General features: G+C 43.7%; 2 protein-coding genes across 2 annotated transcripts; both read left to right on the top strand.

The window, feature by feature from the left end:
* The first annotated feature begins 933 nt into the window (after window positions 1–933).
* On the top strand, window positions 934–5097 carry LOC310787670 (ATP-dependent RNA helicase DHX58-like). Its single transcript, XM_083649154.1, has 12 exons — window positions 934–996; window positions 1336–1526; window positions 1673–1877; window positions 2079–2269; window positions 2380–2493; window positions 2581–2719; window positions 2943–3125; window positions 3246–3499; window positions 3629–3940; window positions 4031–4221; window positions 4325–4424; window positions 4653–5097. Exons 2-12 carry the CDS (start codon window positions 1350–1352, stop codon window positions 4836–4838), a joined length of 2052 nt encoding a protein of 683 aa, XP_083505280.1. The 5' UTR covers window positions 934–996; window positions 1336–1349; the 3' UTR covers window positions 4839–5097.
* Window positions 5098–11368: 6271 nt separating this feature from the next.
* LOC310787540 (ATP-dependent RNA helicase DHX58-like) lies at window positions 11369–15594 on the top strand. The gene is made up of 12 exons (XM_083648990.1): window positions 11369–11474; window positions 11834–12024; window positions 12171–12375; window positions 12579–12769; window positions 12881–12994; window positions 13082–13220; window positions 13445–13627; window positions 13748–14001; window positions 14131–14442; window positions 14533–14723; window positions 14827–14926; window positions 15150–15594. The coding sequence occupies exons 2-12, from the start codon at window positions 11848–11850 to the stop codon at window positions 15333–15335; spliced, it is 2052 nt and encodes a 683-aa protein (XP_083505116.1). The 5' UTR covers window positions 11369–11474; window positions 11834–11847; the 3' UTR covers window positions 15336–15594.
* The last annotated feature ends 730 nt before the right edge of the window (window positions 15595–16324 follow it).

Raw genomic sequence — 16324 nt, 5'->3', positions numbered from 1 at the left:
ATACAAATACAAGATTGACCACATACCTGTATACCAGGGATACTCAACTTGCTTTGCCTGGGGGCCACTTTTGCAAAATGACAGGAGACCAGGGGCCAGTCAATAAACAAACATTAATCATATAAAATCATATACATTTTTCTGTAGCTGATTGTAGGTTTTTGGGGTGCCAGCCGGAATTTAGCCTGACAATTTTAAATGTTTAAGATTCTTTACACTCTTGCCATGAACCCACATAGCATTCAGCTAGCTGAACCACAAAGCAGAATGTAAACAAGCAATAATCAGAGTGAGAATGCAAACACAATATCCAGTGTATTGAAGGCACAATGAAAACAATAAACAAACAAAAGTTAGAAATTCAGTTTCTTCAATTCAGTTCAGTTTTCAAATCTGTTCAGAGTAAACCCTCTTCCCAAACAAATCAATAAAATATATCTATCTCAAAAAGAAAATTAACCAAACAGGTCGACTTTGTGCACACAGGATAATTAGTTAGGTTAGGTCAGTTACAGTAAGTAGTACATAAGTGCCTGGGTGGCAAGCAGGCTGCGATATTTGACAATTTAGCTGGAGCTCAGTCAAAATGTATTTAACATTAGTTTTCATTGTGAATTAAAAAATGGTCAGGGGGCCACTCAATGTGGGCTGTATCTGACCCCTGGGCCGCAAGTTGAGTATCACTGACATACACTGTACATTCTGAAAGGACTGGAACAGTCACAGACCCATTGTTGTAGTTTTATATGCATGTGTGTAATGCCAGCTCCCTCTGTCATTGTATAATGAACTGCATCTGTTGTTCCTCGAGAGCCTCCCTCAAGGGGGCCATTTCTCTGGCAGAGAGCAAAGGGATTTTGCTTTCGTTTTCTCCTCTTGATATCACAGACCAACACAGAAGTTAAAATCCCTCCAACTGCATTTCCTGCTCAGAGTGGACTAGGAGAAGCAGCCGATCAATACTACTGCGCACGGTTCTCTTCTCACAGCTGACTGGTGAGTTGAAAACCTGATGGATGTGTTTGGCGTAGTTGTTAAACATGCTGTCTCTCACATAATGCTGGGTCATTTTCTCTCTGTGACTAACTGATCACACCAGAGAAGTGTAACTTGATGCACTTTATAATACAATGCTGAATGTATAGCATGTAAAGTGATATACTGTCTACTGTCCATTGTATGTCCCTGCACTCAAAAGTAGGCTGGGCACTATGTGTGTCACTATGTACTTATGTCAGAGTTGTCAATATCTTTCTGGATCGTCACCAAGAAAAAGATCTGTTGTAAATCTATTTCAAATGACAAAAGTATTCTAACTGATGTGTTTTTAAACAGGAGGGAAGAGTAGGATGGGAGACTTGAGTCTGTATTCTTACCAGGAGGAGGTGGTAGAGCGAGCTGTCCAGGGTGAGAACATCATTATCTGGCTGCCGACAGGAGGTGGAAAGACTCGAGCTGCCGTCTACGTGGCCAAAAGACACCTGGAGACCACCCCACACGCTAAGGTGGTGGTACTGGTCAACAAGGTACATAGAATACATAATATGCCAGGGTAGGCCTATAGACACAATTCAGAATGATTTCCATAAAGTTCATGATCAGTAGAGTTCCAAGATATTCTCTGAGTGTTATTACCAGAGTATAAATGTGTTATTACTGATGTGCTCTGTAGGTTCATTTGGTAGTCCAACATTACAACAATGAATTCGATCCTTACTTGGGCCATAAGTACAAACTGGTGGCAATTAGCGGAGAATGTGAGCAGAAGGACTTTTTTGGCAATGTGGTGAGGGACTCCCACCTGGTCATCTGCACAGCACAGATATTAGAGAATGCCCTGATCAACACAGAGGAGAGCAAACATGTTGAGTTCTCAGGTTAGTACATGTGAACTTGTGACCCTTGTCTATGATTGTCAATCAACGTTGGATATGTTTTCCCACTGTTCATTCATTCCATTCTTAATGGGACCTTTCTATAGGCAATCATACTTATTTATTTGTTAGGATCCCATGTGAAAACAACACCGCCCCCATCTGGCAGACTCAGGTTAATGCATTTGTGCTTCCTCACTACAGACATCACTCTACTGATAATTGATGAGTGTCACCACACCCACAAGGAGGCTGTCTACAACAAGATAATGAGGCGCTATGTGGAGAAGAAGCTGAGAGGAGACAGACCACTGCCACAGATCCTGGGCCTCACTGCATCACCTGGGACAGGGGGTGCAAGAACGCTGGACAATGCTGTGGAGCATGTACTGGAGGTCAGTAACTACCTGTTTGCCTTCTGACTTTGCTCACCACTAACTTCATGAGCTGTTGTGTCTGATCCCCCACATCTCTCTCTGTCCATCTCCATATTGATCTCCCTCAGATTTGTGCCAACCTGGACTCAGCCATAGTGTCATCTAAAACCTATGCCCCTGAGCTGAAGGAGAAGGTGCCCAGACCCATCAAAATGTTTGACATTGTGGACAGTGCACGTAGGGTGAGACTGATTTGTGACAGTGTATAGTTTTATTATTTTCCGGATAAGAGGACACAAATCTGTGAGACAGCTATTTTGTTCTCTTAGGATCCATTTGGAGATCATCTGAAGTGGATGATGCAGCAGATCCATGAGTTCATGGCTCTTGACTTACCTGTGGACTTCAGACTGAGGCAGATGGGCACACAGGAGTATGAGGAAGATGTGGTGACGCTACATAAGCGGGGTAAGAGGACGTATCAAATACTTTCAAAATGCATTCAGGGTTAAGCAGTAGTTTCTGTTTTAATGTTTATAGTTAATGGTAGGTGTTCACATCTGCTGCCAAGGAGACAGCTTGTGAGTTTGAGACTGGGCGGGGCAAACGTCTAGAGAAAGCAATAGGCCTACTGCTCTTGACACCTGGTGACACCCATACATGATTTCCATATTTTTATTTCCTGTCTCAGGAGTGGTAGATAGCAACAGATTGCTATCACAATGTGCACTCCACCTGAGGCAATACAATGACGCCCTGCTCATCAATGACACTGTGCGAATGATGGATGCTTATTGCTCCCTCGAGGACTTTTATAGTACCAAGAACACAGCTGCCGACGGAATAGACTTCCTCCTGCTGGGACTTTTTCAAGGCAAGTGTGCAGAGTTTTTCTTCGGTTCTGTATCCCTATGTCTAGCCCTATTAAGTTCTTATGTAGCTCAGGCTGTTCACCATGCAAGCAATCAATAAGTGTTGCCCTTACTTTACACAGAGAACCAGGTTGAGCTGATGAGACTGGCAACAGATTCTAGCTTTGAGAACCCAAAGATGGAGCAACTTCAGAGCACTTTGCTGAGACAGTTTGGTCTTCCATGTGTGAATTCCAGGGGAATCCTCTTCTGTCAGACCCGTAAATGCACCCACTACCTAAATGACTGGGTCGACAACAATACAGCCTTACAGAATGCCGGCGTCAAGGCAGCCATCCTAACTGGCGCTGGCAACGGCAACGGTAACATGACTCAGGTATATTTGTGCTACAATCCTGATCCTTGATCTTGAATTGCTACAGTTTGTTCAGTTGATCTCTCTGTGGGTATGTTTCTCTGATGCACGAGTGTGTCTTTATGTGTCTTTACGTGTACTTGCTTGCAGAATGAGCAGGCAGACACAATCCGTAATTTCCGCAAGGGTACTCTCAACCTCCTGATCTCCACCAGTGTGGCCGAAGAAGGCCTCGACATCCCAGAATGCAACCTGGTGGTGCGTTATGGGCTGGTTACCAATGAGATTGCCCAGCAGCAGGCCAGTGGACGTGCCCGAGCCAGGGACAGCGTGTATTCAGTGGTTGCCCAGGCAGGGGGGCGGGAGGTGCGTCGAGAACGCACCAATGAATACCTGGAGGAGTTAACGGGTAAAGCCATCAGCCAGGTCCAGCGGATGAGTCTCCAAGACTTTCGCTTGCAGGTGAGGGGCGGGCGCACACTTCTCTGTACAACAGCATGCCGGGCCGCCGCTGCTCAGTGTTTCTGCCATCCTTTTCTTCTCTCCCTCCAGTTAGCAGATCTTCAAACAAAGGCACTGCTTTGTAGTCGGCTTGCAGAAGGTCTCAAGATCAAGAAGAGGAGCCTCTACACTGCTGCCAGCATCCAGCTTGTGTGCAATGACTGTTTCAAGCCTGTGGCCTCTGGCAGTGACATTAAACTTATTGACAATGTGCACTATGTCAACGTCAACCCCGAGTTTGAGTGAGTTGTTCTCATTGTGTTATGAAAAATGCTGAACTGAATGAACAGAACTAAGCCTTTACAAAGCCTTACTGCTCTAACCTTGGTGTGTCTTTCTTTTCAGAAAGCACTACAAGACTGGTGGGCTGGTGGTGTTAGACAGGAGTTTCGAGGACTGGGAGCCTGGCCGTGTGATCAGCTGTAGTAACGGGAAGTGCAACAAGGTACAGTGGGCCTTCGACTCTGCCAAATATTACTATATTATATTATAATATATTATATTATATTATATTATATTATATTATATTATATTATATTATATTATATTATATATTATATACTATATTATTATATTAAGACACTGTTCTGCTCCAGGCTCTTTGACAACAACCTTATTAAGCTGATCGTGGTGCTTAGTTTGGGGCATTGAGTGTTTTTCTTATGTGAAATAGGATTGGGGATATGAGATGAAGTACAAGAAGGTTGGCCTGCTGCCCAATCTGGCCATCAAGAACTTTGCCCTGGACACCCCAGATGGCAGAACCATTGTTAAGAAGTGGAAGGATGTCAAATTCACTGTTGATGAGTTTAACCTCGGTGATTACTGCAAAGACAAATATCCTGACTTATTAGATTGAGACATCACCAAGAGAACTCTTGTTTTTGTTGTTGTTTTCTCACTGTCAATTTATCTTTCTTTTGTGTGTTGCATTATTCAGGGTTAATTACATATTTCTCCCTTGATCTACCTATGCTGCATATCAGATTCTCTTATACAAGGACTGTCTGAGTGAACCTTCCAGCTATACAAGGACTGGACTGCTACTGTCTCTAGTTATGGTATAAATGCGATTTACTGTAACTGTAATACTGTTAATTACAATAAATTTTTTTTTTATATAAGTAGTTGATTCATTTTTCCGGTGGTTTCTAAACTGCCTTATACATGTAACTGCCAGAGGGTATCTATAATGCAACATTTGTTATGGTTGGTATTGGAAACAAGGCCAGGTCGAAACCTGGCATAGCCCCGGTGCATGGTATCGTCACACATTTTTTCCAAAGGTGGGTTGTATCATTTTAGATAGTTATTGTCATGCTAATGCCTGTGCAAGTGGTCATTTTTCTGATCAGTTTGTTTTTAAGTAGTTATTTGACATATAAAAAGGGATGATTGACAGCTGTGGCAGCCAGTCTCAAGCCGTCATTGGCTGGACAGGCTGTTCACCTTATAGATCTATTTTACATAGAGAAGACACTGCTTGGTAAAAACCATGGGTAAAACAAAAGGAAGACACTGCTTGATCTGTCTACCAGACTGTATATCGATGGACCGCAATAAACAGGACATTGTTTTGAGAAAGGTGCGCGAAGTTGGTTGGGGACTGAAGTAAGTTCAGAAAATAATGTGTTTTATTAGTTACTCCAGCTACGTTATCGTTTATTTTAATACACAATGGTTTTAATGGAAGCAGACTTGTCTGTTTTGCCGGTTTTTGTCGGCTTCATATTACTATAACCTAACAACCGATAACGATAGCTGGAATAACACAATAATAGACACATATTTTCAGAACTTACCAGGTTTTCCAACTACCTGCATATGCCAGGAAATGTGTTTTATAATGTTAACTCCCGGGTCTAACCATAACATGGGGCCTACACAAGTGTACACAACAACCAGCCATTAGCTAATCGCTAACGCGTTAGCGTTAGCTTACAGACACTGGAGGTTTTATTTTTGGTATTAAAGCAATAAACGTTTTTATATAGATATCTCAGGGAAGTGCTTTGACTGTGGGGATGTTCGTTCAATCTTCACAAGCTCCTCTCTTAGCTGCTGTATATACAGAGAAGAGACCAGGCAGGCTGGCTGACATTGTGTAAAACAGAAGGAAGACACTGCTTTATCTGTCTACCAGACTGTACATGTATATCGATGGACCGCAATAAAAAGGACATTGTTTTGAGAAAGGTGCATGAAGAAGTAACGTTGGTTGGGGACTGAAGTAGTAAGTTCATAAAATATGTGTTTTAGATTCAAGATTCAAGATTTTTATTGTCACTCCATGGTACAAGTATCACGTGTGAAATTCTTGTGCTGTGGACTCCGTTTACGACATAGTACAAATAGGCAACAAGCAATGAGCAATAGGCAATAAGAAATAGGCATCAATAAGCAATACTAAGCAGCAATAGGCAATAAGGCAGAATAGCGATAAGACAAGTCAGTGGCTTATTCATTGCACATAGGTGCACATGTCATGTGCATACGTTAGACGTGTTCAGACATTTTAAATTCGACGTATTTGACATGCAGGTGCAAATAGCATGTACCTTATTAAACATACAATTAACATTAGGCATTGTGCATATGTTAGACGTGTTCAGACATTTTAAATTCGACGTATTTGACATACAGGTGCAAATAGCATGTACCTTATTAAACATACAATTAAACATTAGGCATACATAATGTTTTAGTAGTTACTCCAGCTACATTATCGGTTATTTTAATACATCAATGGTTTTAACGGTGTCATCGAGCTAGCATTAGCCGGTGTAACGTCGATTTTTGCTGCTTTGTCGAAAAATGCTACCGCCGCATAAACCGATAGGGTCTGTCTATCGATTAGGGCTAACGAAGCCTAACCCTAACCCTAACCCTAACCCTAACCCTAAAATTATGGGCGTGGCGACACTGGCGATGAAACTTGGAAAATCGGCTTTGCGCACGCGCAGAATCACAAAGTAGCAGTTCTCGACGGGTAGCAAAAATTTACGTTACACCGGCTTAGCTTCATTCTTTAATGTCGGCATAACATTACCAACAATCTAACAACCGATAACGATAGCTGGAATAACAGACACATATTTTCAGAACTTACCAGGTTGTCCAACTCCCTGCGGGTAACTGTCTGCCTTTCCGAAGCCCTGCCACTCCGAACGTTAACTTCCAGACTGGCGGTCGTTCACCTTAGAAGCCGCAATGCCGACCTTAGGTTTAGGCGTGGGGGTGGGAGAGGTTAGGTTTTGGGTTAGGGTTTGGGGGAGGACATGATCCCTTTCTGAGTGCCGATATTTCGGAGTTGCAGAACGTCAGAGTGGCAGCACGTCGGAGTGGCAGCATGTAACCCTGCCTGCGTATGCCAGGAAATGTGTTTTCTAACGTTACAACTCCCGGGTCTAAAATGAGCCTACACAATACCAGCCATTAGCTAATAGCTAACGGGTTAGCCAGCCTGTCGCAAACAGACACTAGAGGTTTTATTGGGGTGAACCACGAGGAGAGTATTTAGCCTATATATCTCTGGGAAGTCCTTTTACGGGATGTTAGCAAGCTCCTCTCCTCGTAGCTGTTAGGATACAGAAGAGACAGGCAGCTGGATAACGTTAACGTTAGTTAGACAAACGACCCAACTGAGAGACAGCAGCACTGGGCTGCCCAGTCAGTAAACGTTACAACGTAGCCAAAGGTTCAGTTCGATTTCACCTGTTAAACCAACATTTGTTACAAAATGAATTAAATCATAATGTTAACCAAATGCTACGGAAACATTAGCTAACCAACAGAGCTGCAAAGATCAGTTCATAGGATAATAATGTCCCCCTGTATGACGGTTTGTTACCGAGAGCACCTCGGAGTCTGGCTGCTAGGAGGAGCAATCTCCGACAACGAAATTCATTATTCGGATGAGTCTCGCAAAGTTACACACAAAGTGTGCATAAATTTCCACTGCCAGATTGGAGGAGTCTTTCGTCATTTTGTGCAATACGTTTTGATAACGACCTGCTGTACAGCGACGTTCGCTCAGTCAACTAACGTGTCGTTAACGTTAGTTGAGTTCAGTAGGTAACGTTAGCCTATAGAGAGTATTTATCTGACGTTTATGTTAGCTACTCCTCAAACCTGCGGGTGGAAATGGTTTATTATGCGATGCGATGTATGTTGAAGCAAGACAACGTTTTAATGTACCTTGAATTTGACAAATTACGACGGGTCGTGCTCACGCAGATCTAAGCCCTGGCCATCCTAGGCTCAACGCGAGACTCATCAGTCATTCGGATGAGTCTCGCGTTGAGGCTATGGCCATCTGTATTTTTACAATAGCCAAAATATTCCCATACAGCCGACGTTTTTAGATGGGGGAAAGTTCAGGGGGGTCCTTGCGTTCTCCTGCTTTATCACACAGGGACAGCTCCTCACAGCTCCTCTCTACTGTGCGTCTAGGTAGGCATGCAGCAAGGGGGAGGGGTTTTGGGGAAACAGCTGATACCGTGAGGAAGGTATGACGGCAAATCTTAGTGGGGCGGCGGCGCCCTCTAGTGGCCGGCCCATTGTCTCTTCTAAAGCCGTGCATAATATGTCTTAGCGACATGCGGGAACGTAAGGCCCCTGGTGCATTACCGCACCGGGGCCAAAAATGGGACCACACCCAAAAGTGCATAGAAGTGCTGACTAGTAGGACACTATTCACCCACCCCCACCCCATTTGTGCCAAGTCCCGCCCTTAGGTTTAGTCATGGCGACTGATGATTGGTTAGGTTTAGGCATGAGGAGGCTGGGTTTAGGCATGGGGACTGATGATTGGGTTGGGTTTAAGCATGAGGAGTGATGATTGGCTAAGGTCAGGGTAAAATATCAGGGTAAGCCAATCAGAGGCACAGTATGATGGGACTTCCGTGAGAAGAAAAAAAGTAAAATAAGATACCACTGAAAAGAGCCAAGGGGGTTACCAACATCAGCTCTATCGCTGTAGCTTTCGATTTCCTGACGTAATAGGAACGAAACAGCAGGGCCCACTTGGGGAACATTCAGACAGGCAAAGCTTAGAGCAGTTTCATCCTATTCAACAGACTGCAAAAGACCTCAGCTGAAGGACACAAATACAAGATTGACCACATACCTGTATAGAGAGCCGCAGTAACGAGTCCGGAAATCATCGATGCTAACAGCCCTGGTTCTTCACAGTTTTCGCCTATGGGAGTTTTGAATGGGTTTTTGGCGCGATGCTTCTAATAACCTCTCTGGGCAACACTGGCTTAATCAAACGCGAACCAGTGTTTAGTAATATCATCTTCACACACGAGGACCACTTTTACCAGTTTTGAAGCTTTTACTTGCCGTTAAAAGGACGGCTAGCTAGCAAACGGCTAAATGAGACTACACTGTTGAGTCGATATGGATATATTTAAGCAATATAGCATGAGAGCAAGTGTGTTGTGGCGAATATATCCCGCTGATAAGCTGTTATCCCACGAGGCCTGCGGCCTCGTGGGATAACAGCTTATCAGCGGGATATATGCCACAACACCATGCAGCTCGAGTGCTATATTGCTTTTATAAAACGGTTTCCAAGTATAATAATATAATAATACTATAAGTCCGACTGGCATGGTATTCTGATAGAGTCAGTTGAAACACTACTGTAAGGCGGGACCGCAAGAACGTGCGGGTGATTTGATTGGATCGTTCTGGAGACTGAAGTTGACATTGGCCAATCCTGGCGCTTGCTGAGAAGCTGAGAGCTTTCTGGAAAGCCGACAGGCAGCTCGAGCACAGCGCAGCATTCTCAGCGCTTGCTGAGAAGCTGAGTGCTTTCTGCAAAGCCTGACACCAACTAACGTTACGGGGTTAAATGCGGGGTTAAATGCTGGGTTAACAGCCTTTCTTTTGCAAAGAAGACATTAGCCCGCATCTATTCTTGTACAAAACATAATTTTCTGTGAAGTATTAGTAAAGTTATAAGCGAAGATCGATTCACAAGGATCTGACAGCTGTCTCCGCCATTTTTTTTTTCTACGTTGTCATTTGAGGTAAGCCTTATTATTACTCTCTTAGTAAGAGAGTTGCCATGGCAACTCAATAACCCATGGCCATGGGTTATTGGAGTGGGTTACTGGATTTATACAATGGCTGTGAACCAATCAGATTGCTTGATTTGAGAGAGCCGTTTTATAAACGTCAATAACGTCACCACTTCAAAGGACGAACACGGAAATTCTCTTTCCCTCACCTGGTTCAGCCCCGTTCAGCCCGGGGTAATCAGTGCACACATCAACAACAGTCGAGGTTGAGTGCTGACGTGACGTGGAAGCCTATGCGACAGTGTGTAGTTCTGGATTAGCTTAGCTCGAGCATTTTACTTCTAGGGCTCGCATTTACGCTTCAAAACTCATGAAAGTGGTCCTCATGTGTGAAGATTATCCGACGGAACTCTGGTTCGCGTTTGATTAATCTTGCGTTGCCCAGAGACCGTATTTGAAGCATCACGGCAAAAACCCATTCAAAAATCCTATAGACAGAAACAGTGTAGAACCAGGAAGTTCGGGACTTCCGCATTCTGCCTACAAAAATACGTCATCCCTGCGGCTCTCTATACCAGGGATACTCAACTTGCTTTGCCCTGGGGCCACTTTTGAAAAATGACAGGAGACCAGGGGCCAGTCAATAAACAAACATTAATAATATTAATTTTTCTGTAGCAGATTGTAGGTTTTTGGGGTGCCAGCCGGAATTTAGCCTGACAATTTTAAATGTTTAAGATTTTTTACACTCTTGCCATGAACCCACATAGTTCAGCTAGCTGAACCACAAAGCAGAATGTAAACAAGCAATAATCAGAGTGAGAATGCAAACACAATATCCAGTGTATTGGAGGCACAATGAAAACAATAAACAAACAAAAGTTAGAAATTCAGTTTCTTCAATTCAGTTCAGTTTTCAAATCTGTTCAGAGTAAACCCTCTTCCCAACCAAATCAATAAAAGATATCTCTCTCAAAAAGAAAATTAACCAAACAGGTCAACTTTGTGCACACAGGATAATTAGTTAGGTTAGGTCAGTTACAGTAATGTAGTACATACTGTAAGTGCCTGGGTGGCAAGCAGGCTGCAATATCAGGTCAGGGGGCCACTCAAGGTGAGCCGTATCTGGCCCCCGGGCCGCAAGTTGTGTATCACTGACATACACTGTACATTCTGAAAGGACTGGAACAGTCACAGACCCATTGTTGTAGTTTTATATGCATGTGTGTAATGCCAGCTCCATCTGTCATTGTATAATGAACTGCATCTGTTGTTCCTCGAGAGCCTCCCTCAAGGGGGCCATTTCTCTGGCAGAGAGCCAAGGGATTTTGCTTTCGTTTTCTCCTCTTGATATCACAGACCAACACAGAAGTTAAAATCCCTCCAACTGCATTTCCTGCTCAGAGTGGCTTGGAGAAGCAGCCGATCAATACTACTGCGCACGGTTCTCTTCTCACAGCTGACGGGTGAGTTGAAAACCTGATGGATGTGTTTGGCGTAGTTGTTAAACATACGGTCTCTCACATAATGCTGGGTCATTTTCTCTCTGTGACTAACTGATCACACCAGAGAAGTGCAACTTGATGCACTTTATGATACAATGCTGAATGTATAGTATGCAAAGTGATATACTGTCTACTGTCCATTGTATGTCCCTGCACTCAAAAGTAGGCTGGGCACTATGTGTGTCACTATGTACTTATGTCAGAGTTGTAACTTATAACAGAGTTGTCAATATCTTTCTGGATCGTCACCAAGAAAAAGATCTGTTGTAAATCTATTTCAAATGACAAAAGTATTCTAACTCTGATGTGTTTTTAAACAGGAGGGAAGAGTAGGATGGAAGACTTGAGTCTGTATTCTTACCAGGAGGAGGTGGTAGAGCGAGCTGTCCAGGGTGAGAACATCATTATCTGGCTGCCGACAGGAGGTGGAAAGACTCGAGCTGCCGTCTACGTGGCCAAAAGACACCTGGAGACCACCCCACACGCTAAGGTGGTGGTACTGGTCAACAAGGTACATAGAATACATAATATGCAAGGGTAGGCCTATAGACACAATTCAGAATGATTTCCACAAAGTTCATGATCAGTAGAGTTCCAAGATATTCTCTGAGTGTTATTACCAGAGTATAAATGTGTTATTACTGATGTGCTCTGTAGGTTCTTTTGGTAGTCCAACATTACAACAATGAGTTCGATCCTTACTTGGGCCATAAGTACAAACTGGTGGCAATCAGTGGAGAATGTGAGCAGAAGGACTTTTTTGGCAATGTGGTGAGGGACTCCCACCTGGTCATCTGCACAGCACAGATATTAGAGAATGCCCTGATCAACACAGAGGAGAGCAAACATGTTGAGTTCTCAGGTTAGTACATGTGAACTTGTAGACCCTTGTCTATGATTGTCAATCAACGTTGGATATGTTTTCCCACTGTTCATTCATTCCATTCTTACTGGGACCTTTCTATAGGCAATCATACTTATTTATTTTAATAGGATCCCATGTGAAAACAACACCGCCCCCATCTGGCAGACTCAGGTTAATGCATTTGTGCTTCCTCACTACAGACATCACTCTACTGATAATTGATGAGTGTCACCGCACGCACAAGGAGGCTGTCTACAACAAGATAATGAGGCGCTATGTGGAGAAGAAGCTGAGAGGAGACAGACCACTGCCACAGATCCTGGGCCTCACTGCATCACCTGGGACAGGGAACGCAAGAACCCTGGACAATGCTGTGGAGCATGTACTGGAGGTCAGTGACTACCTGTTTGCCTTCTGAACTTTGCTCACCACTAACTTCATGAGCTGTTGTGTCTGATCCCCCACATCTCTCTCTGTCCATCTCCATATTGATCTCCCTCAGATTTGTGCCAACCTGGACTCAGCCATAGTGTCATCTAAAACCTATGCCCCTGAGCTGAAGGAGAAGGTGCCCAGACCCATCAAAATGTTTGACATTGTGGACAGTGCACGTAGGGTGAGACTGATTTGTGACAGTGTATAGTTTTATTATTTTCCGGATAAGAGGACACAAATCTGTGAGACAGCTATTTTGTTCTCTTAGGATCCATTTGGAGATCATCTGAAGTGGATGATGCAGCAGATCCATGAGTTCATGGCTCTTGACTTACCTGTGGACTTCAGACTGAGGCAGATGGGCACACAGGAGTATGAGGAAGATGTGGTGACGCTACATAAGCGGGGTAAGAGGACGTATCAAATACTTTCAAAATGCATTCAGGGTTAAGCAGTAGTTTCTGTTTTAATGTTGTATAGTTAATGGGAGGTGTTCACATCTGCTGCCAAGGAGACAGCTTGTGAGTTTGAGACTGGGCGGGGCAAACGTCTAGAGAAAGCAATGGGCCTACTGCTCTTGACACCTGGTGACACCCATACATGATTTCCATATTTTTATTTCCTGTCTCAGGAGTGGTAGATAGCAACAGATTGCTATCACAATGTGCACTCCACCTGAGGCAATACAATGATGCCCTGCTCATCAATGACACTGTGCGAATGATGGATGCTTATTGCTCCCTCGAGGACTTTTATAGTACCAAGAACACAGCTGCCGACGGAATAGACTTCCTCCTGCTGGGACTTTTTCAAGGCAAGTGTGCAGAGTTTTTCTTCGGTTCTGTATCCCTATGTCTAGCCCTATTAAGATCTTATGTAGCTCAGGCTGTTCACCATGCAAGCAATCAATAAGTGTTGCCCTTACTTTAAACAGAGAACCAGGTTGAGCTGATGAGACTGGCAACAGATTCTAGCTTTGAGAACCCAAAGATGGAGCAACTTCAGAGCACTTTGCTGAGACAGTTTGGTCTTCCATGTGTGAATTCCAGGGGAATCCTCTTCTGTCAGACCCGTAAATGCACCCACTACCTAAATGACTGGGTCGACAACAATACAGCCTTACAGAATGCCGGCGTCAAGGCAGCCATCCTAACTGGCGCTGGCAATGGCAACGGTAACATGACTCAGGTATATTTGTGCTACAATCCTGATCCTTGATCTTGAATTGCTACAGTTTGTTCAGTTGATCTCTCTGTGGGTATGTTTCTATGATGCACAAGTGTGTCTTTATGTGTCTTTACGTGTACTTGCTTGCAGAATGAGCAGGCAGACACAATCCGTAATTTCCGCAAGGGTACTCTCAACCTCCTGATCTCCACCAGTGTGGCCGAAGAAGGCCTCGACATCCCAGAATGCAACCTGGTGGTGCGTTATGGGCTGGTTACGAATGAGATTGCCCAGCTGCAGGCCAGTGGACGTGCCCGAGCCAGGGACAGCGTGTATTCAGTGGTTGCCCAGGCAGGGGGGCGGGAGGTGCGTCGAGAACGCACCAATGAATACCTGGAGGAGTTAACGGGTAAAGCCATCAGCCAGGTCCAACGGATCAGTCTCCAAGACTTTCGCTTGCAGGTGAGGGGCGGGCGCACACTTCTCTGTACAACAGCATGCCGGGCCGCCGCTGCTCAGTGTTTCTGCCATCCTTTTCTTCTCTCCCTCCAGTTAGCAGATCTTCAAACAAAGGCACTGCTTTGTAGTCGGCTTGCAGAAGGTCTCAAGATCAAGAAGAGGAGCCTCTACACTGCTACCAGCATCCAGCTTGTGTGCAATGACTGTTTCAAGCCTGTGGCCTCTGGCAGTGACATTAAACTTATTGACAATGTGCACTATGTCAACGTCAACCCCGAGTTTGAGTGAGTTGTTCTCATTGTGTTGTGAAAAATGCTGAACTGAATGAACAGAACTAAGCCTTTACAAAGCCTTACTGCTCTAACCTTGGTGTGTCTTTCTTTTCAGAAAGCACTACAAGACTGGTGGGCTGGTGGTGTTAGACAGGAGTTTCGAGGACTGGGAGCCTGGCCGTGTGATCAGCTGTAGTAACGGGAAGTGCAACAAGGTACAGTGGGCCTTCGACTCTGCCAAATATTACTATATTATATTATAATATATTATATATTATATTATATTATATTATATTATATTATATTATATTATATTATATACTATATTATTATATTATATTAAGACACTGTTCTGCTCCAGGCTCTTTGACAACAGCCTTATTAAGCTGATGGTGGTGCTTAGTTTGGGGCATTGAGTGTTTTTCTTATGTGAAATAGGATTGGGGATATGAGATGAAGTACAAGAAGGTTGGCCTGCTGCCCAATCTGGCCATCAAGAACTTTGCCCTGGACACCCCAGATGGCAGAACCATTGTTAAGAAGTGGAAGGATGTCAAATTCACTGTTGATGAGTTTAACCTCGGTGATTACTGCAAAGACAAATATCCTGACTTATTAGATTGAGACATCACCAAGAGAACTCTTGTTTTTGTTGTTGTTTTCTCACTGTCAATTTATCTTTCTTTTGTGTGTTGCATTATTCAGGGTTAATTACATATTTCTCCCTTGATCTACCTATGCTGCATATCAGATTCTCTTATACAAGGACTGTCTGAGTGAACCTTCCAGCTATACAAGGACTGGACTGCTACTGTCTCTAGTTATGGTATAAATGCGATTTACTGTAACTGTAATACTGTTAATTACAATAAATTTTTTTTTTATATAAGTAGTTGATTCATTTTTCCGGTGGTTTCTAAACTGCCTTATACATGTAACTGCCAGAGGGTATCTATAATGCAACATTTGTTATGGTTGGTATTGGAAACAAGGCCAGGTCGAAACCTGGCATAGGCATAGGTATAGGTATCGTCACCCATTTTTTCCAAAGGTGGGTTGTATCATTTTAGATAGTTATTGTCATGCTAATGCCTGTGCAAGTGGTCATTTTTCTGATCAGTTTGTTTTTAAGTAGTTATTTGACATATAAAAAGAGATGATTGACAGCTGTGGCAGCCGGTCTCAAGCCGTCATTGGCTGGACAGGCTCTTCACCTTATAGATCTATTTTACATAGAGAAGACACTGCTTGGTAAAACCATGGGTAAAACAAAAGGAAGACACTGCTTGATCTGTCTACCAGACTGTATATCGATGGACCGCAATAAAAAGGACATTGTTTTGAGAAAGGTGCGCGAAGTTGGTTGGGGACTGAAGTAAGTTCAGAAAATAATGTGTTTTATTAGTTACTCCAGCCAGGGGCGTCATGCAAGCCAAAGCCAATGCGGCGAATTTTTGTGCGGCGCCAAAAAAAAATTGGGGGGTTGGAAGCCAGATTTAGAGGAATATCTCATTTTAAATTAACAGACTGAGCAGGTGTAACCATAAGGCTATTTTCCAAACTGCTCTCAGCCTCCTGGAAAGATCCATAATCACCAGACTAAGTACATTGCC

This window comes from Poromitra crassiceps (genome assembly GCF_964638095.1).
Source record: "Poromitra crassiceps genome assembly, chromosome: 13".
NCBI lineage: Eukaryota > Metazoa > Chordata > Actinopteri > Beryciformes > Melamphaidae > Poromitra > Poromitra crassiceps.
Note: the sequence above shows the minus strand (reverse complement) of the source record. Positions and strands in the feature narration are given on the sequence as shown.

Bases quoted from the DNA above. Each gene is read 5' to 3' on its own strand.
- LOC310787670 (XM_083649154.1), top strand. From the start codon at position 1,350: ATGGGAGACTTGAGTCTGTATTCTTACCAGGAGGAGGTGGTAGAGCGA. The intron at 2,720-2,942 runs GTAAGAGGACGT...TTCCTGTCTCAG, and splicing joins GGTGACGCTACATAAGCGGG to GAGTGGTAGATAGCAACAGA. The intron at 3,500-3,628 runs GTATATTTGTGC...ACTTGCTTGCAG, and splicing joins GCAACGGTAACATGACTCAG to AATGAGCAGGCAGACACAAT.
- LOC310787540 (XM_083648990.1), top strand. From the start codon at position 11,848: ATGGAAGACTTGAGTCTGTATTCTTACCAGGAGGAGGTGGTAGAGCGA. The intron at 12,376-12,578 runs GTTAGTACATGT...TCCTCACTACAG, and splicing joins CAAACATGTTGAGTTCTCAG to ACATCACTCTACTGATAATT. The intron at 14,443-14,532 runs GTGAGGGGCGGG...CTCTCCCTCCAG, and splicing joins TCCAAGACTTTCGCTTGCAG to TTAGCAGATCTTCAAACAAA.